Source organism: Pieris napi, chromosome 14, assembly GCF_905475465.1.
Source record: "Pieris napi chromosome 14, ilPieNapi1.2, whole genome shotgun sequence".
In the NCBI taxonomy this organism is placed as follows: domain Eukaryota; kingdom Metazoa; phylum Arthropoda; class Insecta; order Lepidoptera; family Pieridae; genus Pieris; species Pieris napi.
The window spans coordinates 7,626,464-7,651,604 of NC_062247.1; the positions used below are offsets into that span (position 1 = coordinate 7,626,464).

A 25,141-nucleotide genomic window follows, 5' to 3' on the forward strand; every position below is an offset into this window, starting at 1 on the left:
TTTACGATTTTTTACGGTTTAATGCTTGAGGTTTCTTAAATTCAGATCTAAAGTTATTCTTCCTACATATATTTAGAAGACCTGTTATATCATCTAAAGTCGCATTGCCTACACAATGTGAAGTTTTTTTGACGTGATAACGTCTTTAAAATCGTTTTAGTCGGGTGACATGTTCAGAAACTTGTGTCACACCAAAACCTCACGAGCGCGATCGCAGGTATAACGAGAGAGAGACGGACCGATCTCCCGTCTCATCTCGAGCGCTGCCAGTCATTCCGTGAATGTATGAAGAAAAATGTATATCATAGTCGAATAAGTAAACTTGTCATTTTACACCCGAAATTTATCATCAAAAGTGTGAATAAAACGATAGATGTAATTTAAAATTTAAAAAAAATTATTATCTTCATTAATTCCTTACTTCCCAAAAACTTATATCACCAATAAGACGTTATTTTTGTATTAAATGGTATTTTATTATTGTAGTCAACATTTTATACAATACCAGTGTGAGCCAAGTCCCTAGAAGGGTGTCTCTCAACCTTAAGAATATGTATGTGTGTGTCTCTCCAACCATCACCGTCATCAATCTTAAAATGATTGATACATTTATCAAACTGGTGTGAAAATGATTGCTATGTTTCCTGTGGAATAGAGAGAAATCGTATTAGTTCCTTATCGAGTATATTACATGTCATTCTGATTTAAGATTGATATCCCCATTGCGTAATTTAAGCTAAAAATGTATTATATAATATTTACAGACATTTTGTAGCTGAGCTGATTAATTTGATATAAATCCTCCAGCCAGTGCGACGTAATAATTGTGCCTGAGATAAATTAAGTAGATAAAGGGGTGTAGGTGTTGTATACTAAGCCCCGGAGGCAAACTGTAAGTTACAGATTTCAGCATCTATTATTAAATTAAAGTATAAATTTTCTCATTATTTATTGAATAGTAAAAAAAAACTAATTTTTCATTAAGTTTCGTTTCCATACTACATAATTTTATTACTAAGCCAAAGAATAGTAAAGCCTTAAACTGGCATCATTAAGAAACTTCATTTAAAACGATTTATATTCAAAAATACCAAAATAATCTAACTTAATTTCGAATTTCCCTCGCATTCGACACCTTTATTGCTTTGTGGCAACACTAATTTAACTTTACTAGATAACTGCAGTGAAGCATTCTAAAATAGGAAGTTCGGTGGGAACTTGTTAGGGGAATTGATCGCTCATTACATATACACGTTTTAATCAAATTTTAACTATAGGGCTGTTGCTCGTGAGTTTGTTTGCATAGGAAAATATACAAGACGTTACGTTTTACGTCTTTCAATCGTGCAAATAAATATTTGTTTCTGTTTTTATTATTTTTACTTTTATTTGTCATTGCCCGTATCCCTAACACTCTATAAAATCTTGTCATCTATATTGTAAGGTTAGCTGCCTTGCGATTCTGTAACTCACTTTTCGAACTCACACAGCGGTTTTCGCATCGGCGGTCGCTCTCAAATCAGTTGTGAAGCAGTCATTTTATGATTTGGCAATCTGAAAAGGTGGGAGCTTGTAGTTTATTGTTTATCAGAATGCTATCAGAATCACAGGGCTGTAAAGTAAAAAAAATAAATGCTACTCTATGGAAAAAAACAATATAAACAAAAGATGTCGTTTCAGAACTCAATACAAACCGAAACTTTACTTGCTCTCCCTTACAGTAAAGTCTCACCCAACTGTGGCCGTCATAAAACCTTCAAATCACCTCCAATTTTACTATCAAGAATCCTCTACATTGGTAATATATTTTCTTATTCCAAAATATATAAAACAAAGCAGACTTCAAAACAGTGACGGTTAATTTAAAATATAAAAAAAAATTGTTAAAATTTAATAGGTTTCATTGACCATTCTCATCCGTGTCTGCTAAAGATAAAGCGTATTATAAATTGACAATTACAGGGGTAACATTAAAAAAACACATTTAACTGAATTTAACCGCGTTTATATTACGATAATTTATTATGAAATGAAACTATAGTAGTAGAAATTAGAGTTGACGCGACAATTATGCGTGTAACCATTACGATCGGCATATATGCATATAGTTTTAACCAACGTAATGATAACTATAAACTTAAGTCAGAAGTATCTAACTTTTTTCACTTAGGTACTTAAACTCTATAGTATCTTCTCATACTAGAGTTAGCTAGAAGATAGCGTTAGTTGACGGACGCATAACCTGAACATCAGATCAGCAGCCAGTGTTTGTTTTTCATTTGTTTCTTCAGTAATCTGTGCCTTTATTGTACTGTGGAAGAAATAACTATACACAATTTATAAGATGAATTACAACTTTACACACCATTAAGCTGAAAACGATTGAAATATAAGTCAAATTGCAGGGAAAATTGCATACCTATTGTATCTTAAATGGCTTATCCGCCTTCTACTGCAGCTGTGAGCATTACAAAACAGAATAGTTTTGTGCTAAGATTTCTTTGTTATGTTATTCATCGGGATGGCAGAGAAATGTTCCTTGTAGCCTTCCGCTTGAAGAAAGAATTATTTGCGAGTCAAATTTATTTATTTATTAATATATTTAGTTTACAGCATATATTTACGCTAAAAAAATATATGAAATTGTGGGTGTCACCGGTGACATTAATACATAAAAGCCCGTCCAATCTTTTGTGGGTTAATATACCACCATGCCAGTTTCTACGACTTATCAGTTTATAAAGATGATTATTAAATATATTATCAATTGATAAACTTTTATCAAAATCTTGTTTTTCTATTTGAAACAGAGGACACAATTGCCTACCATGCGCGTTGACATGTATCACGCCACATGACCACGGGAAAAACATTTCGTATTGTGTTTTTCCTTCTGGTTTTCTTTTTATTCTTAACTTAAAATTTCATTAAGTTCATTCAAATTAAAATTGGAACCTTCACGTGCGACAATAATAAAACTCTGTAATGTAAGTAAAAATATATTAATATACTAGTGGACCCGACAGACGTTGTCCTGCATGATATTTCAAGCAATTAGTAAAGCAAAGTATGAAAGTACCGACTGCAGCGCCATCTGGCGGGCTGATTTGTGAATCTAAACCATTCCCAGATCCCCTTGAACACACACAAAAAAAATCATCAAAATCGGTCCAGTCGTTTGAGAGAAGTTCAGTGACATACACACTCACAGAAGAATTATATATGTAAAGATTTATTTGTGCAAATAATCTTAATTATTTAAGACCTACGTATACACCTTTTCAATCGCCAATGTTTTTTCAATGCATTATATAGCATGATATTAATCTTTTTTTTTTCATACGTGTGTGACCATTCTGTCGCTCTATATCCCCAGCTCATTATTCTTGGCGGGTTGACCAGCCTTAGTATTTTCCGGCCGTTAACTACAACTCGGTCAAGGTAAAGACATTCGACCCTTTTCTTTATATGTAGATGAACTATGTATTACATAGGTGCCTACGACGTTGACGTACAAATAGGTTAGCAAATCTCTGCTGTTTTACAAGGCCTCACCAATATGCAATTTAACCACGACTTGCATATTATATATTATCTTGCCCCATATTATTGCATGATTGATATATTTATTAACTGTGGACCACAGTTAATAAATATATTGGGTTGAGTGCGTGAGTTATTTCTTCAGCTATAAATGTACATTGCAAACCGGTTTCGCATTAGTACAGGGAGGAAGATAGATGCATATATGTAGTAGCTACTTTACTATTAACACTGAAGTTTCCTGTGCGGTAAAACATCGTCAAGTCAAAAATTTTACATGTTTTTCTGTGGCTTCAACTGAATTTTTTTACACGCTTTATATTAGCTTCACCTGTATGTATGTATGTTACCGACTCCTTCGGACTCGATTTTGACCCACTTTTAACGGACAGATTTAATTCAAACTTTGCGCACCTGTCAAAGATCGATGACAATGCAATAATCCGAAAAAAAAAATGAAATAATAATAATAATAGTTTAAAAAAACTAGAACACACGCTTTTTAAGCACATCAAACTGGATTCAATTATTACAATTTCATTTTAAAAATGCTGGATCCAGAAGATCTCTAACGAGAAAGTTCTTAATCGATTTGGAATGTTGAAAACACTTATGCAAAACATTTAACAACGGAAAGTTACGTATCTGGACCACGTGTTGTGCCATGACCGCTACCACCTCTTACAATAAATTATTACGGGTAAAATCTAGGGTAAACGGCGTGTCGGTAGAAGGAAAAAATCATGGCTTTGATGGGTACTGCGACTGCGGAAGAGTTGCTGCATCCGGCACAGTACAAGACGTGACTAACGGCTAACCTCCAGTAATAGTGAGGCACCAAAAGAAGAAGAAGACCCAAATGTGTCTTTGCCTCTAAATCGAGATTTTCACCACTCCACGTTCTGTGCCATCAGTTAATTTGTTACGGAATACATCAACTTGTATCAAAAGATTTTTCTATTTTTTTTCTTCGTGCGAAAACCAGTATATCCTGGAAAATAATACAGCTGATGTTAATATTATGTTGTCAACACTCTCTTGGGTAGTTTGGTGAAGGGCCTTAATTAGAGGTATCAAATCACATATAAATCTTCCGTGCGTGTTATTATAAAACATATATATAATTACTCGTCCTAAATGTCTGGACTGATTTCGTTTTTGGTGTTTGTACTACTGGATTTGAGAATGGTTTCGATTAGATGTTTTTTTTTTATTTAAGACGTGTGTACATAATATCGTCTGTCCGATCCACTAGTGTATTATAATTATATTGATAATACAAGAGACTTAAATGTAGGTCCAAATTCCCTTAGTCTCCCGAGCATTCCACCTTAAATCTATCTTTATTGTTGACAAATCGGATGAAATAGCGAATTTATGACATTATTCATCATTGTCGCTTGAGCGTGGACCTGTCTTTTGCTGACAACTTGTATAAACAAGAAATTCGTGTTTGTTTGATAATTTAATCACTTATAAGATTAAAGTTTCAATGTTATTAACGCAAATGAAAATGTCTTGTAAAACCTTTGGATTACAATTTATGAAATCTACTTAAATTAATAAATTTTCAAGTAGCCTTGATGGCCTTATTAAATGGATATCAATTCAGCCTTAGATGGCGACAATCAAGGTAAAAGGACATCGCTTTTAATTAATTCTAAGTTAGGACGTAATTACTTTATCTAATAATAATTAAAATAATTTCTATTAAGATACAACGCGATTTAGAGATTTAAAAAATTACGTAATTCATCTACAAAATGCTAGATTAGGTACTTATAAGCAAATACATGTAAGTGTAATAATTACTTAGAATACTTACTTCCCTCCCAGCCATTCATACAGCAAAAGCAATGGAGCCATACAGCCTCCATTGCTTTCCCACTGAATTGTTTCCGAACCAATTCTAGTTAGGGTCCTTCCAGAAAACAGCGTACCAAATCTTAGGCCTTGAATGGCCTTGACTGGTCGGATTTGAATTCGTGTATGCGATGATGTTAGTTATTTCGCCTATGTATTTGCGTGTTGTTCTCACGAGAATGTAAGTGAGGATAAATCTTTGTTTTTAATTTATTTCATTATAATTAAATAACTATTAATTACTTAAGATGTCATGTGGAACACGGTGTAACGGTTGCAGCTCCTTACAAACATTGTGTAACACAAAAATCTTGGCGATTAAAAAGAGTGACGGAGAGTTTATTGCCAGTATTTCTCTTCCGTTCTACGCCCTTGATTTGAGAACTGGCAGTAAATGTAAAATTTGAAGCATTTAATATGTGCATTTCTTTTTTGACGTTCATACGTGTACATTGTGTTACCTATATGAATAAATGATTTTGATTTAATATTTATTATACAAGATTTAAGTATACATATAACTAACGTATTAATCTGTACATTGTGAGGAGAGAAAAAGCTGACTGAGATTCTTAAATATTACTATTTTTATTGCATTTGTCTAGACGCTAACTGATAGTGATAAAACCTTCGATAGCTATAACAATTCCTTCCACTTGTATGTATCTTGTAGAACCATATAAAAATATGGTTTTTCTTATAATAATAAAGCCCGTTTATTACTAATATAGAGTTTAGTTAATTATTTCTTGTTTCTCGACATCCTAATTTCAATTAAAAACAAATATGTATGTATTTTTTATTAATGTTTTCATTAAGGGTACTTGTTTCGAGATTTTTCTATAATTTAAACGAAACTTAAATTCGTAAAGTATTAACGTCATCTAAAAATGTCTGCAGTAAACTGCAAAGCTAATTCGGAAATCAAATCAAACGTCGACTTCGTAGCGCTAGGCGCTAAATGTAGCATCGTAGCGTGACTTCATTTTTAACTAGACCATTTCAAAATGTTGCAGTTTAATAGTTTAAAATTATGGTTAAAGCTGAAACAATTCTTCCGCATTACTGTAACTAAGACTGGAAAAATGCCTATTTTTCCAGCAAGCACCCAAAACGTCTAGTATGACGCATATTACTATATATTTTTATTAAACGCTATCATCGAACACCAATCTATTATGAACCTAGGTACAAAATTTTTTTTGTATATTATTAATTTCGTTTATTAAAACCTAAACTTAACAATCAAATATAAAGTATTTACAATTTTCTTAACCTACAAAATAATAATAAAAATATTTATTAATAAAAACAAATTTAAAAAGCAAGCATTTCACCGGTACCATGTACCAGGCGCCAAATTAAGTCTTTAATTAGCGCCTATGCACTTAAACCATAACAACCCCACGGTTAATTATAAAATTAGAATTATAGGTATAATTATATTTCTCAGCACTTTGTAACAAAAACTTTGTGAGAAGAAATCAAATATGAATTTATAATAGATATTATATCTTATTGCATGACCTTTTCATTATGACACACACGCATTCATATATAGTACGAGGCCATGAAATAAAAATTAATATTCACATATAGTATAAACCAAAATTTTTCAAGAATTGGTTTTATTAGTTTTGCTTTAAATAAGTGGATTATCTTATTAAAGCTTACGATACTCGCGTGGAAGCTTTAAAATCTTACAACACACATATATGATCTTTTTGTGGTATATTCAAATATTAGATTTTTTAGGACGTAAATTCATATTGTAGTATTTTTAACTGTATACAATGTACTGTGGTATGAAAGTTTACACAAGGCAGAAATATTTCTACGAATATTTCATCGATAATTTATAGGACAACCACACCTAACTATAGGTTCTGCGTTTCATAACAAATAGGTTGATTACCTATATTTTATGTTATGTTATGTTTGGCGCTCATAAATCATAAAAATGAACCTCCACATCAAATTACCTGATACAAGCTATACCCAAACATATATAACCCTTAATCGTCAAAGAATTAATGTTGTATGTTTGAATATTTTCTACGCAGTAATTACACACTGAGTGAACCTATTTGGAAATGCCTTGATGTTAAATAAAGGACGGGCCTACCCTCAGTATAAACATTCTAATGATTTAAAACCTTAATTCACATTACATTCCTCGACAAAATGAAAATGTTTTCATAAATTACTCTCGTAACGTGCCAAAGGAATGCTTCATTTAACTTCTTATATTTGGGGCAAAGTTCGTTTAGTCAAGAATTTTGAATGTGATATTAAAATGTAAGGGAACTGTTATCTACATACTTTGAGGCAACGAAATAGAAGGTATTTTTTGGAGACAATTATTTGTTTTATAAAACTCCAGTGGCGCTACAACAGGTTGTATCTGTTTTGTGATCATTATTTTCTTAATAGTAAGTTGGTAATTATCCGCGCGTACTTTGACATACAGCGTCCTTTTTTGTAAGACATTCCGGTTTCCTTACAATGTTTTCCTTCACCGAACAAGCGAATGGTGAAGGCGCAATTAGAAAGACAAATCCATTAATACACAGCCGTGATTTGAACGCACGACGGTCAGGGTTAAAAGTCCTATGCTAAAGCTATTAGGGCCTAGGCTAACACTGCTCTGTATATTGTATTACCACTTTATTAAAGCTACAGGTACGGTAGGTAACTTAAGTAATGGTTTTACTGTATTTAAACCCATACTTGTTTTTTTATGATATGGTAATAATTAAACTATAATGGTTTTACTGTATTAATATGGTAATAACTAAAACAATTTCATTACATTATTTTAACTACTACTATCTACTACACATAACTGAGCTCATCTTCTGACCCATGAAGCATGAAAAACAACTACAACAATTTTTCTTCACCGAATTTTTGCTTAGAATAGAACCCTATCTATACCTAAGCTATGGAGAAGAAAATGTTAAAACAGCCCTTTCCAACATCAGTTAAAAATAAACTTATTGCCTCCAATACTAATTCGTTTCTTTCCAGTCGATTCTAATGACCTTTGGGCCGTTCATTAATAACTTTCGTTTGCTACGTGCTAAAGTGTACGTGAAATGACTTACCCTATTATTCATAAACATAGGTACTATAAGCCTCAGCTATCGAATGTTTTGTCCTTATCGCTTTCGTGTCACTTTGAACCAAAACTTGACAATGCATTAACTATTCAAAACTTATAAATATAGCACGTTTAAATATAACGTTAAAATTTAAGAATCAATTTTAATACAATATATTAATATATAAACCTATTTCCCTTGGGATCATAAAACTTTGCATTGCATTTCTACTTCCATTTCATTGATATTTTTTCTTTAATGACTAAGTGATGCGTCTTTTGTAGTGGCAGTTATATCATGATCCTTTCGTTCGCTATATTTAAAATTATATTTTAAAATATTAATATATTGACAGAACAGTACAGTGTACAATTATTGGGTTTGAAATAAACACGCTAAAAGTTTCAGCACCTTAATTGATTTTCATTTCATGAAATATTTTTATTATTAACTATTACTAAGGCATCGAATGAATAAAGATTTTTTTGTTACAGATGCAACAATCACTGCTTCCACTATTATTATTAACCATCATAGCCGTATGTTCAACAAATGAACTACCCTTTTTGACTCGACTTGAACTTGAAAAGATTTTCGAAGAGCAAGACAACGATAACACTGATAAGTTAGAAAATATTGAAGCAATAATGTTCAAACAACAATCAACCAAACCTATTAAATCCAAAATATACGAAGAAGAAAAGGATCTGGATAATCTTAATGAATACAACGATTACCGTAAAGAACTTGACCCGCGATATTCCGACACCATAGACCGGTTTCGTACTCGCAAAAATGAAGGACGTCACAGACCGAAGGAAATCAAAAAAAGAGATACTACAAGAGATGCCATTAAAAAGATTAAATTGATCGAAGATTCATTAAAAAATTATGATGAGGTCGTGACAATTAGCCCGTTGCTAATTCTCAAAATTCGCTTATCCTATTTGACGGATAATATAGCGAACATGAAGCCAACAATGTACCATTATTCTATGCCAGTACCCTTAGATATCATGACACAAACAAAAGAAGGCGAATTAAACAAACTTCTTCAAGATGAAATCAGTTATTCAAACGATGTTAAGAGTGACGAAGATGATGATGAGATTGAAGGTTAGTTTTTTTTTTCATTTCAAAACCAGCCAGTAAATACTAGTGTTAAGTAGGATAAGGAAAGACGCAGGAGATATTATACTGTTGTAGTTCTTTGATTAAGAGCATGAATAGAACAAACAGACAAAAAAAAGTTTTTTTGTCCTGACGCTTTTTATGATTTTTCGGATAATTTTAATTATAATTTTGCAAGTTTGCTTTTGTGATAGTTATTGCAATAATTCTTATAATTGATGATTTTTATAAATGTAAGTCATGTGTGTGTAATTAATTCATAAACAACATATTCAACAATACCGCGCGATAAAGTATCGTTTTTATGTTCACACAGTGCCGCTAGATGGCACACGAGTTATAAACAACGATCAGGTGTAAATAAACATATTAATTTGAATGGTTTAATATTCAATTGGAAACTAAAACTACACATTTTGAATACTATAATTCAATCAGTCTCCTACATACCAAAGCAAAGTTTTTCTTGTCATATTTTTACTTTCGTCTTATTGACCTAAAATATCTAAATTTCTGCTATAAATTTAGTCTAATTTTGTGTTAAACTGAGTTATTATTAACTACCATTTTTAACACGACTATTGAGCGTATATGCATATGCATGTGGGCACTGAATTGAAAATTAAACGTTTAAATATTCTTTGGTTTCAGAGTCAAATACCAACAAAAACAAAAAAGTTGTGAAAAAGAGAATCTTTTCTCTATGGAGCAGATTGCAAGGACTTCACAGGGGCCACGAATTGCACCACCGACGGCATCTTCACGCCTTTTACGGTCTTCCTGATGACGGTGGTGGTGGTGGTGGTGATAGTACTCTCACAGCTGAAACTCGAGCAACCTTCCTGCGACCACCCGGTTCACCTTTGAGATGGGGCTGAGTCCCCAGACCAAGAAAACCTCATAACTATAAGAAAGTGTCCAATCAGTTAACGAAGTAAGCATGCAAAGCTGAAAAGTACAATAATTTTGATCAACGTAGTTGCGTAGGCCGTAGTGAATACATATTTTGAGATTTTATTAATTTGTATTCAAATTGTAAACTTTGATACAAGTAGATTTTCTTTTTCGATTTTTAAATTTGATCTTAATCAAATGTTTTCATATGCTTGGGATTCCTGCTTGTTCAACCTATTTAAATTGCGCAGTATAAAATTAATAATAATTGATATTATTACCCCAAATTAACGATCAAGAATAGTAGGCAAACATTAAGCCTAAATGTAAAAAAAACAAAAATTATAGGTATCTTACATAATATCTTGAACATGAATAAATCAGTTTATAATTATGCATGAAATAAATTAAAACCTATATGTAATTTAGGTACATTCCTAAGTAAAAAACTATATATCAGATCTAGAAAAGAAATAATAATAATATAATATAGTTAATAATTAGAGATCTATATGTTACTATAACAATGATAAATATACTGTAAATAAAAAGCGGCAAGTGAACATTTGGATTTTCATTTTAAAACTTTTAGCTATAATATAAGCATGCTAATCAACAACGAAATATCAAGATTCTTTATTAAAATTATATGGTTTTTACTCATCAACATAGGTAGGTACTTTGATAATATTAAATTCCTTTTGGAGTTTTTTACTTATTGCTGTTATTAAAATAAGTGAAACGACAAAATATTTATATAATTAGAGTTTATACTTGCAGTATGTTAATAAATTCTGCCATATGTAATAGCGATTATATAAATAGTATTTATTACCCTACGTTATTATCTGTAGCTTCTGTATGTTTTCTAATGAGACAATTGTCAGTTGTCAATCCCGTGTGACATTGAGTGTAGACACTAGACAGTACCCTTTCGTTAGCTTGTTATCTCAGCTGATAATTAATATGGTAAACAATAATAATAATTATGATTTGAATCCAACAGTCTGTCAAGGTCAATAGGCTTGGAATTTTGATGAGTTTAATTTACTCTAAGGTTTGATTAAAATAACATGGCTAACACGGTAAGTAAGAAATATAACCTCTTATTTCAAAACTATTTAACAAAAGGTTAACTTGTGTTGTTCGGCAACATTTTGATTCAAATAAAGAACACAAATCACCGAACTAGTTTTTCTTGTTTTATTATGATTACTAATTTTATACTAATTACACATTAATATTTTTTTCACAATAAAAACTTAATGCGATAAAAACATCTGTGGTTGCTTTTAAACATAAAATCAGTACAAATGTTACATAGACAATTTTGTATGGATACTGGTTGTCGTCTTGTACATGGCGAGTGCGAGCTGCGATGAATCTGAAGAAAATGACATTTGAAGAACGGTCAATAGACATCGTGCGAGAAAAGGCACAACTAACCGAGCAGTTCCGAGCGATTAATCCATCCCAAAAAGTTCCTGCTCTATTTGTTGGTAAGAAAAGATCTTTTGACTTTGTTAATAGATTTATTCGATTTCCGCACAAATCCATAGACGGATGTAAAGTTGAAGAAAAAAAAATTATTAGAATAAAGCATACATACACAAAACATACAAACATTTTAGACTTATGGTATTTTTGAACCTATATAAAATATGAATCAGACACATCAATCTAAAATGGAATATTCCATTTATATACAAATTCATTTCGATATTAAAAACGTCCCTCAAATGTGATGTGGGAACAATGTCAGGCATAGTCATAAAGGTCTATTCCCCAAGGTGAATAACTTCCTTATGAAACCGAATTATATTCCGTCTGGGTGAAAATGAATTTCGGATCCTTTTAAAATTCCCACATTACATCAATACGTTCGTGCGATAAAAGCTTATACCAATATTCGTACACACACGTTCGTTTCACAATTCCAGATTCCCGTCATGATCACATTTTGGTAAAGCTGGGATTGAAGAGGTTTAGTGAATATTGAAAAAGTCGAATAAATTTAACGAAATATTTCAATTAAAAAAAATCAGTGGCGCTACAACCTCTTTAGGTCTTGGCCTTAGATTTCTGAATCTGTTTCATGATCATTTTTTAATCTAATAGGTGATCAGCCTCCAGTGCCTGACATACGCCGTCGGCCTTTTGGGTCTAAGACATGTCGGTTTCCGCACGATGTTTTCCTTCACCGTTCGAGCAAATGTTAAATGCGCACATAGAAAGAAAGTCCATTGGTGCACAGCCGGGGATCGAACCTACGACTCAGGTATGAGAGTCGCACGCTGAGGCCAACACTGCTATCAAAATATTTCAATACAAAATGTAATTAAAAAACATTAAATAAAGACTACTTATAATAAATGTCATAGTCATACAGAAATATGTTATTCTTAGATGTTTACCGCCTCAATGAGGACACAATATGTATCTTCTGTTTTTGAAGTAGGTATATAACCTGCTTGACTTCCACCTGCAAACGTGCACATGGGGCAAATATTTGCATCTATTTTTCAATACATAATATACTAAATAAGCCTTCTAATACCAAGTCTGAATCATTATTGTCTGCCTTTTACGCCGTGTGGCTCGTAATAAATAATTATGAAAATACGTAGTCAATTATAATTTATAATTAGTACTGCAGATGTCATCACTTGTAGTGTTCGTCACGGGCTCTTCACTCTCGCGAGTCCACTTATTTCGCACTCACGGTCCTAATTAACGAGTACATTTGCTTATTGGATTATATTGTATAATTATGAAGATATTCGGCCTATATTAGAGCCTATTTAGGCTATTGTTACCTCTCACGTATTTATTTATATTGGTATATTTTTATAAAGGTATACAACTTTAGATTCTACGGTTTCGGCGAATTATATATATATGAAAACAAAATTCTTTATATTATAAAAGACTTAAACTTCAATCAGGGCTTAGTAAATTACATATTTAGAAGTTCTTAAAGTAGATAACAACTACTTTAAACAATAATAAATTCCACCTAAAATTCATCGAATCACTAAAAGCCTTTAGCGCACCAGTAGCTGGATTAAAAATATATATGTTAGCGTTATTTACTTTCCCCCGTATTCATAAAAATAATCACTCTGAACACAGTTTTAATTAATCTACTCAGTCTCTATTCCTCACAGCTAATACACAATTGGACTGAAAGAGACGAAAGAGTACTACGGGTAGGTTAAAATCAACCCGTCCTGTGCGTCATACTTAACAAAAATGGTTAGCCGTTTTTGTCAAAATAGAGCAGTAATAAAAATCACAATAAATTTACATTATCTTGAAGTAACGTTCAATAACACGAGGCGTTTAATAAGTGGAGTAAAAGGCGAGATAAATTGACACGTATTTAGGTCGAGTCTATTGACCGAAGCACTATACGAATGTATATGTAAATATTCAGTAGTATATTAGCCTGAGTGCGAATAATAAATTGTCTAGTCTATCTCATTTAACTCAGATCTAGACTATAAACAATGCCTTAGAATGACATCAATTAAAACTATTCATGGAGGAGCTGGCTTGTTTAGCTTCTTAGAAATATATAGACAAAGAGCATTTGTACATAATGCCTATACATTTATGCCAAAAATAAACAACTGCAAACGCAAAACCTATAAACTCTCTTAATTACAATGAACTTAACAATTCTATCCTAAGTTATATTTTTTTGTTTCGCATAGAAACTTTTTTATCACCTCAATCAAATATAACATTTAACTACTGCTTTTGAGAATGTTTTGGCTTTTTTATCAGTTTTTGGATCTTCCCATTCCCAACAATATCTAAGTTGCTTCCTTTTTGGCATAAGCGAATAATTCAATATACATTTTAGAAGTTTTTTTGAGCTTCAGTTAAATTAAGTTATGACACAAAAAAAATCTTGTTTTCTTATTTCTTCCTCTCTTTTTTTCTTTTTCTTTCTCTTCCTTGTTCTCACGGAACTTACTTTTGGCATTTTAAGATGACGTTATACTACTAATTATTAAAAAATGTACAAGCTTTTTGTTAACACTATCATAGATGGTGCTACAATCGTGGAGTCTATGGCAATAATTGACTATCTAGATGACACACGCCCCGATCCACCCTTGAAACCCAGTACACCATTACAAAGAGCCCGCATGCAAGAAATCTGTGAGGTAATGCTTCGAACAATATATTTTTTATCGCGCGGTGCGGTTTTATACTCTATATGCAAATTCCCAGAATGTATGTGGATGACTTCGCTTCGCGGCATATTGGGAGAAACAATATTCGAGATTTACACCTGCATCTGTTACAAAAAGTACGGTACTTACCGTATTATTTAATATTCTAAGACTATAAAAAATCACTTATTCTATGTAGACTTCAGACGCATATTATCTAAATAAAGATCCCGATATCCCGGTCTACATGCGAGGAAGTTGCATGGATTCTTATCCTAGAAAGGTCTCACATATGTATTTATGTATTTCATAATTGTTTGGTTGTCTCCGTTTTAACATGTGAGATTGTTAAGCCTAAATAAAATTAAATGTAGCCTTTATTGTTTATTATATTTCTTTTTACATCTGAATTAATTTGAATTCTGTTACATTTAATATTGCCGGAGTCCTATTCTAGTTTTCTCCAAATTTCCATCCAGCCGTTAATAAAATACCTTTTTGGGTCTCACTTTGCTTTCTGAATAGTCCTTATTAAAGTAAAGACATCTAATTCACGAACACGTTACATGTAGGGCGCCTAATTTATTGGTATGTGACAGCCAAATCATTTGAAATAGCTATTAATTGTGACAAATCATACTTTTGAATAGATCATGGCCTTCAAGCGGTCAATGATCCAATGTTGTAAATTGTGTTTTGCGTTTTCCAATGTTGTAAAATATATAAAAATCGGAATTTATGCATCAATTAAGGATACATTTTTAACGCTTCAGTTTTTCAAGTTAAATCCGACACAGGAATATATGTCGGAGCAATCGCGCTACTGTCAGCTGTCATTGTCAATATATGTCACAGAGATCATAGATTAACAACATCAAAGCCAAATTACTTCAAAACCGTTAATACTAGTGGTTAATTGGATTTGCCAATATTGCTAGTGCTACTGTTATAAACATTCCAATCTACATGAACTTCACTCACGAAACTGGGCGAAACTTAATACATTTTTGACGCGTTCTCAAACGCAATTTCAAAGTTTGTATGACTTATATTACCCTGTCAATTCGGCATATCAATATTTTTGTACACAACTTATTTAACTTGGAATACGTCTTGTTATTGAAAACTTATTATAAAAGCTTCAGAAACCCGATTTCATAATTACGTCAGATGCGTTTTACAATCAAACAGTTACGGAAAAATATTTAAGTTGCACTATCCGCAACAATCTTCGTAGGCACTTAGACCTATCTCTTAGGCTTTACAAGAAACAGAAATCGGTTTTCGTATTTATAAAATCTCAAAGTTTTAGCATCATTTATGCCGAAAAATGTAAATTGTAATGTAATTAAGAATTAAAATGTGTAATCGTTAATTTATATAACATTGAAATTCATCTGTTTTAGATCATAAATTGATAATTATTAGCACATAAATCAATTTAATGACGCAATTTTAAGAACGCTGAAAGTCCGCCATTTTTATTACATAAATATACTAACGACATCACATCACAAAGACCTGAAAACAGTTCCTTTATATTTAATTTACAATAGCTTTGCATCCGAACAGACTGTTGTTTCCGGTATCCAGCCTCTCCAAAATATTGGATTAAAACGCTATTTCGAGACCGAAGACAAGTACACGGTATTCACAAAACACTGGACTGAGCGTGGGCTTCAAAGCCTTGAGGAACTTTTTAAAAATTCCGCTGGGGCTTATAGTGTTGGGGACCAAATGACTAAGGCTGATCTTTGCTTGGTCCCACAAGTGTATAATGCAGTTACAAGGTGAGTTTAAGATATACGGTGTTCTTCATTGGCCTTAAAGTTTCATCATGTTTATTTTTGTCCTAAGGACAAATTCAATAGCTATGTCAGTCTGATTTATGAATGAACAAAAATAGATTTTTATAATGCTAGACCCTTATTTTTTGAACATATAATTTACATTCAATCTTAAAATAAACATCGCATACGAATTTTCTTTATTTACTTATAAATTTTTTGACAAATTGGTTTTTGAATTTTTTTTCCATTATTATATCATTAAAACGTATTTTTTTAACTGTTTTACCAACACTAAAATTTCATGAGAAAAATATATAATTTTATTTTTATTCAAGTGCTGAAAAATTTTATTTCGTAATTTTTCGTTACCTATTTCGAATGTACCCGAAATATATAAAGGCATTCTAAATGTTGTTTGGGAGGTTGACGTAACTTTTGTTTCAGGCACAAATTGGATCTTGGCAAATATCCGATACTCTCCAAATTGTATGAAAAACTATTAAAAGAAGAAAGTTTCAGGAAAACGCACCCAATGATAGTTAGGGGCCAGAAGTATACGTTACCAAATTTGTAATAATGTCATAAATATTTGTTACTTATAAGCAATATTTTTGTTTATTTTTAAATGTGTTGTACTGTTAAAAGTGAATTATATAATTTGTGTTAGTGTGCGTTCTTTCATTTTTTTTATTTGTAGAAATGGAAGAAAAAATTGTGTCAAATTTCTTACTCAAGCTTATACTGTAGGGTAGGATTCTCTTAATTTGTGAAACTTTGACGGTATTTACTAATGTTAGAACCGAATTTGTCATAGTTACTTTCTCTTTATTTTTTTTTTATAAAATAATAATAGGCTAATAATACTACTACTCGGTTATATATGTGTGTTGTATATTATTAAAAAATACTAGTAGGAATTAAACTCTTAAATAATCTTTTAGTTTATAATTTTGTTAAATTATTTTTGTTAATAAAAACTCGATCCTATTGGTCGTTTTCCATTTATATTTAAATAAACTTTAAACGTTGAACAAATATAGTTATTAATAATTCTTAACCCAATTTTTTAACATATATTTTACATTAAATCTTAAAACAAACATCGAAATCGAATTTCACTTTTACATTTTTTTGAGAAATAAGTTTTCAAGATTTTTTATCGTTTTTATATACATTTTTTACTGTATTACATATTTTTTACTGTTTTCTCAACAGTAAAATTTCATGTGAAAAAATTATACACAAAAATATATAGTATATATAGTATTTGTAATATTCTTAATATTCTTCTCTTTCATTTACCAAATGGGATAACATTGATTAAAAACGTTAAAAATAACCCAATTTCACGAGCTTTCATTAATTATTTAAGTAAACAATAATTGTTTATCTGTTTTTCCAAGTTCTCCATCGAAAACGCCCACGAGCATAAATACTATTATTGTAGCCCAAACAATGTTTTATAGGTAAGTTTATACGATCGCTTTAACGATCAAACTTTGCTAGTAAACTCGGTATTAACGCCGCTTATTCAAACAATACAATTGAAGATGACCTACATTTCAATTCGCATAAGAGAAGTTAATACAATCTAGAGGTATTGCTGTGCATTATAATATAATATGTACTAATAGACTCACACTACTCTTTATACTGCTTTATAAAAATAATAAATTATCCCAGTAATTGCGAAAAGAAAGGAAGGCGTGTACGAAAACATCATCATAACAAGTAATAATAGTGTAACATTTACCCCTTTATTCGTTAAACGTAAATCAGACTAATTGTACCGTTTTCACTTAAAAAAAGAAAGAAAGTAATTTCACAGAAAGAGACAAAAGAAGATTTTGTGGGAGTTGCGACTTAGCGGAAAGTATGAAACCAGTCTCCTAGCTATGTTAATAAGTCGATATTTACTATACAAACTCTTATTTAATATTGCAAAGTGTGATTGGGTGTCTTTTTCTAGCTTCCTCCATAACTGATACTTACAAAATAGGTAACAGATTAATAAGTAGGGTTTACCGTTCAAGAATTAGGAGTATTTTTTGTACCTAGTCTTACTTTTCGCGAACATATTCGTTCACTGACTGTTCTAATGAATTCTCGGACAGCGCAACGATGACGGTTTATGCTGCACTAATTAGGAGCGTAACGCATTCCATGGTATAATTGCCTTTTGAAATATGTATAAGCTAATGCTAGAATACTAAAACGGTTCGTATGGTAACTTTAATAAATAAAAATAAATCAGTGGCACTACAACCATTTTAGGTCTGGACCTCAGATTTCTGTATCATGATCATTTGTCAATCTAATAGGCAAGTGGGTGATCAGTATCCAGTCCCTGACACGCCGTCGACTTTTTCTGACTGACGATGTTTTCCTTCACCATTCGAGCGAATGATAAATGCGCACATAGAAAGTCCATTGATCTACAGGTACAATTGTAATTTTTTTTTTGTTTTTAAGTAGAAATAAAATTATTTGTTAATAGTTTAAGTGTGTAATTTAGTCTATATATTATAATTATTCTGTGACATCTATGCTGTAAATGAATAAATAAATAAGAACGTAAAAATGTTCACAATATGCACGTATCATTTTTTTTGGTCGTATAATTTTACGCCTGAGGGACAATTTAATAAAAAATAGCCAGCCCTTCTATTTAAGTCGCTACATCGTGAATTGTTAGGCGATATCCTAAAGCTGCTAATTCCAATAAAAACTGTAACGTTATGACGTTGCTATTCATAAACACACCATAGCCTCAAATATAATGTTTTGCCTTCACTCTCGTCAAAATACTTAAGCAGTGTAACAAAAACATTCTCATTAAATAGTTTTTGGTCATCTAGGTAATTCACTTATAGGTAAAAAATATTTTGTTTTCAACGCCTTTAAGTACGGGTTAACTTTAAACATTAAGGATTACAATTATGAGTCCCTTAGAATTACATGTTTTAACATATCTTATTAAAAAAAATGTAATAATTTATGAGGAACATTTTATTTTAATTAAAAGACAAAAATGATTTTAATTTAATAATTCTATACGCAGCGAGTTACTAAATACTAATAAACATGGAATAGTGACATATTGTTAAAATGGTTAGGTAGCACGATATATTATTTTATCCATGCTCAGATGTTATCCATTGATTAAGAGTACGTAGATATGATCTATTAATTTAGTCTATTGAATTTCAAACGTTAATTTCTATGATAGCATTTAGCGGCAAAAAATAATTTAAAAGAAAAATAATTGTTCATATTAGTTGTATGTTGATTTTTTTTACAAGTGTAGCTCTTGTAAACTAACATAATATGTTTTTTAGTCCCTAAGTGACTAAAATTATTACAAATCCAAATCAGTGTTAATGAATTCTTTTAAAATTTGCTCAAAACTATTTCATTTCGCAGTTCAATTAAGAACGATCAAGAATACTAATTACGGTGGTGTTATGTTGTGTACGAAAAGGTCACTGCATGCGCAAGAGATGGCCGAGTGGACGTGCGACGGCGTTGAGTGCGCCTGGTTGACTATTCCCGCTAGTACGCTCGCGTCGAATGAATGCAATAAACGCGAACTACATATATGTATTGCATACATACCACCTGACGATTTGCAGTCTGTAAGACTTACAGCGTTTACAGACTTTCTCCTATATATTTTCTCATTACACCCAAATGATCATTATATCATAGCTGGCGATTTCAATCTACCCCACATAGGCTGGTCTCCTACCTCTGATCCCACCTTCCTTAGGCGTGGTACTGTAAACCTACAAAATGCGGGTGCAAAGCTTATTGAATCATGCAGTAGTCTTGGTTTCAGTCAGTATAATCTTCATAAAAACTCCTCTGGAAATATACTAGACCTAGTATTTAGTGACATATACATTGAGGTGTCTAAATCTTGCAGCTATCTCGTTAAAGAAGACCCGAACCATCCATGCCTGGAACTGAAAGTGACGCAATTGATGACGCCTAGTATTAAATTAAAAAAGGAGATAAGATATAACTTCAAGAAGGCTAACTACGATAAATTAAATGAATATCTTAACGGTATAGACTGGAATGACTCTCTAAGAGGCGACACCATTGACATAATTGTGCAGAAATTTTATTCAATCCTCCACCGTGGAATTGATCAGTATGTGCCTAAGACTACCTTTTATGCTCATAACAAATATCCGGTCTGGTATACTAAGTCGCTCATACACATAATACGCGACAAACGAACCGCTCACTCTCGATGGAAAGCAAGAGGAAACCCACGAGATTACGATGAGTTTTCCTTACTTCGTTCAAGACAGAAGGCAGTCCAAAAAAAATGTTTTAAGTTATATATGCAAAAAATACAAACATCGTTAAAGAAAGATCCAAAGAAAATCTGGTCTTATCTAAAAACCTTACGACTTAATAACACTGGCTATCCAAATAGATTACAATTAGGAAGCAATATATATAATAACGAATCGGAAGCATGCACGGGATTCAGTACTTTCTTTGAGAGCGTATTTCAACAAGCAGCACCTTCATACCATGAAATTCTGCAGACTAATACGGAAGTAACCGACAACATTATATGTAAACTAAATACAACCAAATTTGATATATTGAAGATACTAAATTCATTAAATGCGGAAAAAGGAGCTGGGTATGACGGTATACCACCTATTTTTATCAAAAAATGTGCTCAAGCTATTACAGAACCACTGTACATAATACAGAACTTATCCGTGAACACATTTGGCATTTATCCTGATGTATGGAAGATAGCTAAAATAATACCTATTCATAAGAGTGGCTCGCGGTTGAGTATTGAAAATTATCGACCAATATCGATACTTAATACTTTCAGTAAAGTCTTTGAAAAGATAATTTATAAAGCCATCCACAATATAATAAGTAATTCACTTCCCGATGAACAGCATGGTTTTATCAATAAACGTTCTACGATAACCAACTTAACCGTGTTTACGAACTATGTACTGCAAAGTATGGATGGTGGTGCACAGGTTGATGTAATTTACACAGACTTTGAGAAGGCTTTCGACAGAGTGGATCACACCATCCTATTACATAAGCTCCAACTTCTAGGGATACGTGGTGACCTACATCGCTGGTTTTGTTCATATATAACAAATCGTAGACAGGCGGTTGCGGTTGGCAGTGCTAGAAGCGACTTTGTTCGTATAAGTTCTGGAGTTCCTCAAGGATCTATATTGGGTCCCCTGTTATACAATGCATATCTTTATGACATAAATAGTACCATTAAAGATTCAAATTACCTTATGTTCGCTGATGATAAAAAGATATATTTAAAAATAAACAAAGAAGGAGACTGTCACAAAATTCAGGCCGACCTAAATAACCTTTCCAATTATTATAGACAAAATCGAATATCGGTTAATGCTTCTAAATGTGTCAAAATAACATTCACCAGAAAAAAAAACAAATTTAACTTTAGCTATCATATTAATAACAAATCTGTAAAAGAAGTAGATTGTGTTCGTGACTTAGGTATATGGTTAGACTATAAAATGACGTATAATAACCATATTGACACAATAGTTGACAAGGCCTATAAGCAGCTTGGTTTTGTAAGACGTGTTAGTGAACATTTTCATGATGTCGACTGTATGAAAGTGCTATACTATACGTACGTAAGAAGTATTCTCGAATATGGTTGCTCGGTTTGGTCACCTAGTTACACTGTACACAAAGAAAAAATTGAAAAGATCCAAAAAGACTTCATAAAATTTATCTCCTATAAGACTTACAATAAGTTTAATACATATAATGACGCGTGTGAACATTTTAAAATTAATACTTTAGACTCTCGACGAAAACAATATGATTTATTGCTACTACATGACATCATCTCAAATAAAATTAATTGTAGCTCCCTTCTAGAAAAATTGCCCTTCCTTGTTCCTGCCTACCAGACTCGTAATCGTGCTTTGTTCCATGTTCCTCACATTAACACTAACTATGCAAGGAACTCAGTTTTGTATCGCGCAGCCCGGACATACAACGACCAATATTTAAGCCTCGACCTGTTTAAGCTGTCGCGGAATATGATTAAAAGAAGTATTAAGAATATCCATAGCGCAAAATCACCTGCATCATGAGCATACCCCACATACACACCTTCACGTACTTACCCTCACTTTTACACCATCATACAACACAACCAAATTAGGTACCACTTAGATAAACGTATTGAATAGTTTTTATTTGTTTGTTCCCTTTTATAAATTCTTGAACCATTTTGTAGTTAATTGTATTATTATGTATTCCATATTTGGCTATATTTTTAATGTAACTGTTTGTAATTGTATATAATTTATGTTAGCTGTAGGTTTACAAATAAATAAATAAATAAATAAATAAATAAATAATTACGTAGTTTGATTTGGCCAATTTATTAGACCTTCATTGGTATTCTTAGAAATAGAAACAGCATAAACTATCATATTCCAAGGGTGAGTTATTGTACTGATAGCCTTCAAGAAAGATTTTTGGCGTAAAAAACGTATCTTATTTACGTAAAATTGTCTATTATTTACGCCTTGTGCGAGAATGATACGTTGAAACCCATAGTGTCTATTTTGACTATTACTATGCCATTGAAGATTAAGTGCAAACAATAATAAATATAGTCCCAGATATCCATTGGCAACAATCCTGCAACTGTTGGTAATTTTTGTTAAAGACTCGCTTATTTGATAAGATTTTTGCGCCAGCAAACTTTACAATAAATAAAAAATCGAACACAATGTGCGTTATTAACTGAGACACGGAAGCGAATAATCTATTATGGCATGTAGTTTTCTAATTATTATCTGTTTCTTTTAATATAAATATAGGTTAATAAATGTAATTTTGTTAAATTTTAACTTTAAATTTTTAACTTTAAATAAATAAATAAATAAATAAATAATAGAATTCATTATAAATGTAGGCACAAAATGTTAACCTTAATTCGTAACGGAGCGTCAAATTGAATTTAATCTGTCGATACAGACGTCTAGAACCGTTTGGCAATGAATAATTTAAATTTCAAGAGTGGGCTCATCTCAAGAGATGAAGATTTGAATTGATCTCAGTTCATTAAGTTGTATTATTCTTAAAATAATACGGTTACAATTACGTTTTGGCTTTAATTTCGACCGCAATTTTGTTTTGTAATAAGTATGCCATAAAGCTCAATAAAAGCGGGATTTGAATTCTGAATATTCGTTTTTAAACCGAATCCTTAGCTAATTGTTAAAGTGTTTGGAAAAAAGTTCTGCTGTAGTTTGGATTCTTTCAATTACCAACGTAATGCCATAACATAGGAAATTGTTTTACAAGAGCACAAAACAATTATTTGTTTCTTTCAAGCATAACTTTAGTATACCCTCCATTATTCTGTTTTGACATTCAGTTTTGTTAGTATACTTCGTTTATTTTTAATTTAACTGAACCATTAGTCTAGTCAGAACGATAAGAAATAAAAACAAATATATTTCTATAAACTTTATTACATGTACATGAATCGGAGACACTGCGACCTTAATTCATTTAATAGGACCGTAGTGAAACAGAAGTTGTGATTAAGTATCGACCAAAATTAATCAAGATTCGTTTGCCGGGTTAACTGTTATTTATATTTGTACTCACTGATTCATTAAACAACCCGCAGTGGTTAGAAAATTGAAGGTTTCACCGTGACATATGATACATCACAATGGAGGTAAAATTCATCCCCTTGCTATAGTTGGTGGACACAGTTTTTGCACTTAGACTCGCCCTCGGCCCGTTGTGCGTAAAGTCCTGGCTAACTAAGCCAGCCTAGCTACTTCCAGAAGCACAGAAGTCTGCTAGGCACTTCGCAGGCTTCACGGAGCGACCTCACAGCGCCGAGGATTTCAGCACGTTGTTTAGCCACAACCTCGCATTACAGGACTACGTAGGTGACTTAAGTAGACCATAAGTAACTCATGCCTTAACATATTTCGTTTCTGAGTTCGAAATTTAGAAATAAACTTTACTATACAAATTTATATTTAAAAAGAATTTGTTTTATTTTGAAATAATGTTAGGTACATACCACAATAATTTTGATTATCTATTCTTAGTATAAGTTGCTTTCTATAGGCTTTTATTTAAACCAGAAACATAAGCGTATTTTATGAGTGGGTTATATGAACTAAGGATTGTAGCGCCGATTTATTTATATCAAACTAAAATATATTTTTCAACGTCTAAACTTATATGAAATAATTATCGATTTCACTGCGCTGAAACGGCCTCTAATATTCATCCCCTTAAAGAGAATTGTAATGGATTTGTAATTGTATTGGAAAGATTGGGCATGGAAATTTGTGAAAACGATGACAAAACAGTTAATATTTAATGTAAATATACCTATAATTTAATTATGCTTTTATAATTAAAATAACACGATACATAATTGTATTTTTGATTCGTTAAGATTATTATTTTCATATATCAAATATAAAAAATACCTAGAAAAGCCTATTGGAACGCACAAATAGTTTCGAATTGAATGTGTAATTGATCTTTATTGTTTCGACACGAAAACAGACGGAATTTTAATAGAGAGCCTATGTGTTTA

General features: G+C 31.8%; 1 protein-coding gene and 1 long non-coding RNA gene across 3 annotated transcripts in view; both read left to right on the forward strand.

The window, feature by feature from the left end:
- The window catches only part of LOC125056246, a 30,034-nt gene extending 19,015 nt beyond the window's left edge, over positions 1–11,019 (forward strand). The window contains exons 2-3 of the long non-coding RNA XR_007118027.1: positions 9,005–9,626; positions 10,293–11,019. This is a non-coding gene — a long non-coding RNA (uncharacterized LOC125056246). The remainder of the gene's footprint in view (positions 1–9,004; positions 9,627–10,292) is intronic.
- Positions 11,020–11,454: 435 nt separating this feature from the next.
- Positions 11,455–17,176, forward strand: LOC125056158 (probable maleylacetoacetate isomerase 1). Of its 2 annotated transcripts, none has more exons than XM_047659130.1 (5): positions 11,455–11,620; positions 11,860–12,034; positions 14,592–14,710; positions 16,313–16,509; positions 16,954–17,176. In XM_047659130.1, the coding sequence occupies exons 1-5, from the start codon at positions 11,609–11,611 to the stop codon at positions 17,081–17,083; spliced, it is 633 nt and encodes a 210-aa protein (XP_047515086.1). In that variant the 5' UTR covers positions 11,455–11,608; the 3' UTR covers positions 17,084–17,176. The 2 variants fall into 2 exon arrangements, with proteins under 2 accessions (XP_047515086.1, XP_047515085.1); XM_047659129.1 differs by having other exon boundaries at positions 11,459–11,620; positions 16,292–16,509.
- The last annotated feature ends 7,965 nt before the right edge of the window (positions 17,177–25,141 follow it).

Coding starts and splice junctions, on each gene's coding strand:
- LOC125056158 (XM_047659129.1), top strand. Junction 12,035..14,591: donor AGTTCCTGCTCTATTTGTTG/GTAAGAAAAGAT, acceptor ACACTATCATAG/ATGGTGCTACAATCGTGGAG. Junction 16,510..16,953: donor GTGTATAATGCAGTTACAAG/GTGAGTTTAAGA, acceptor CTTTTGTTTCAG/GCACAAATTGGATCTTGGCA.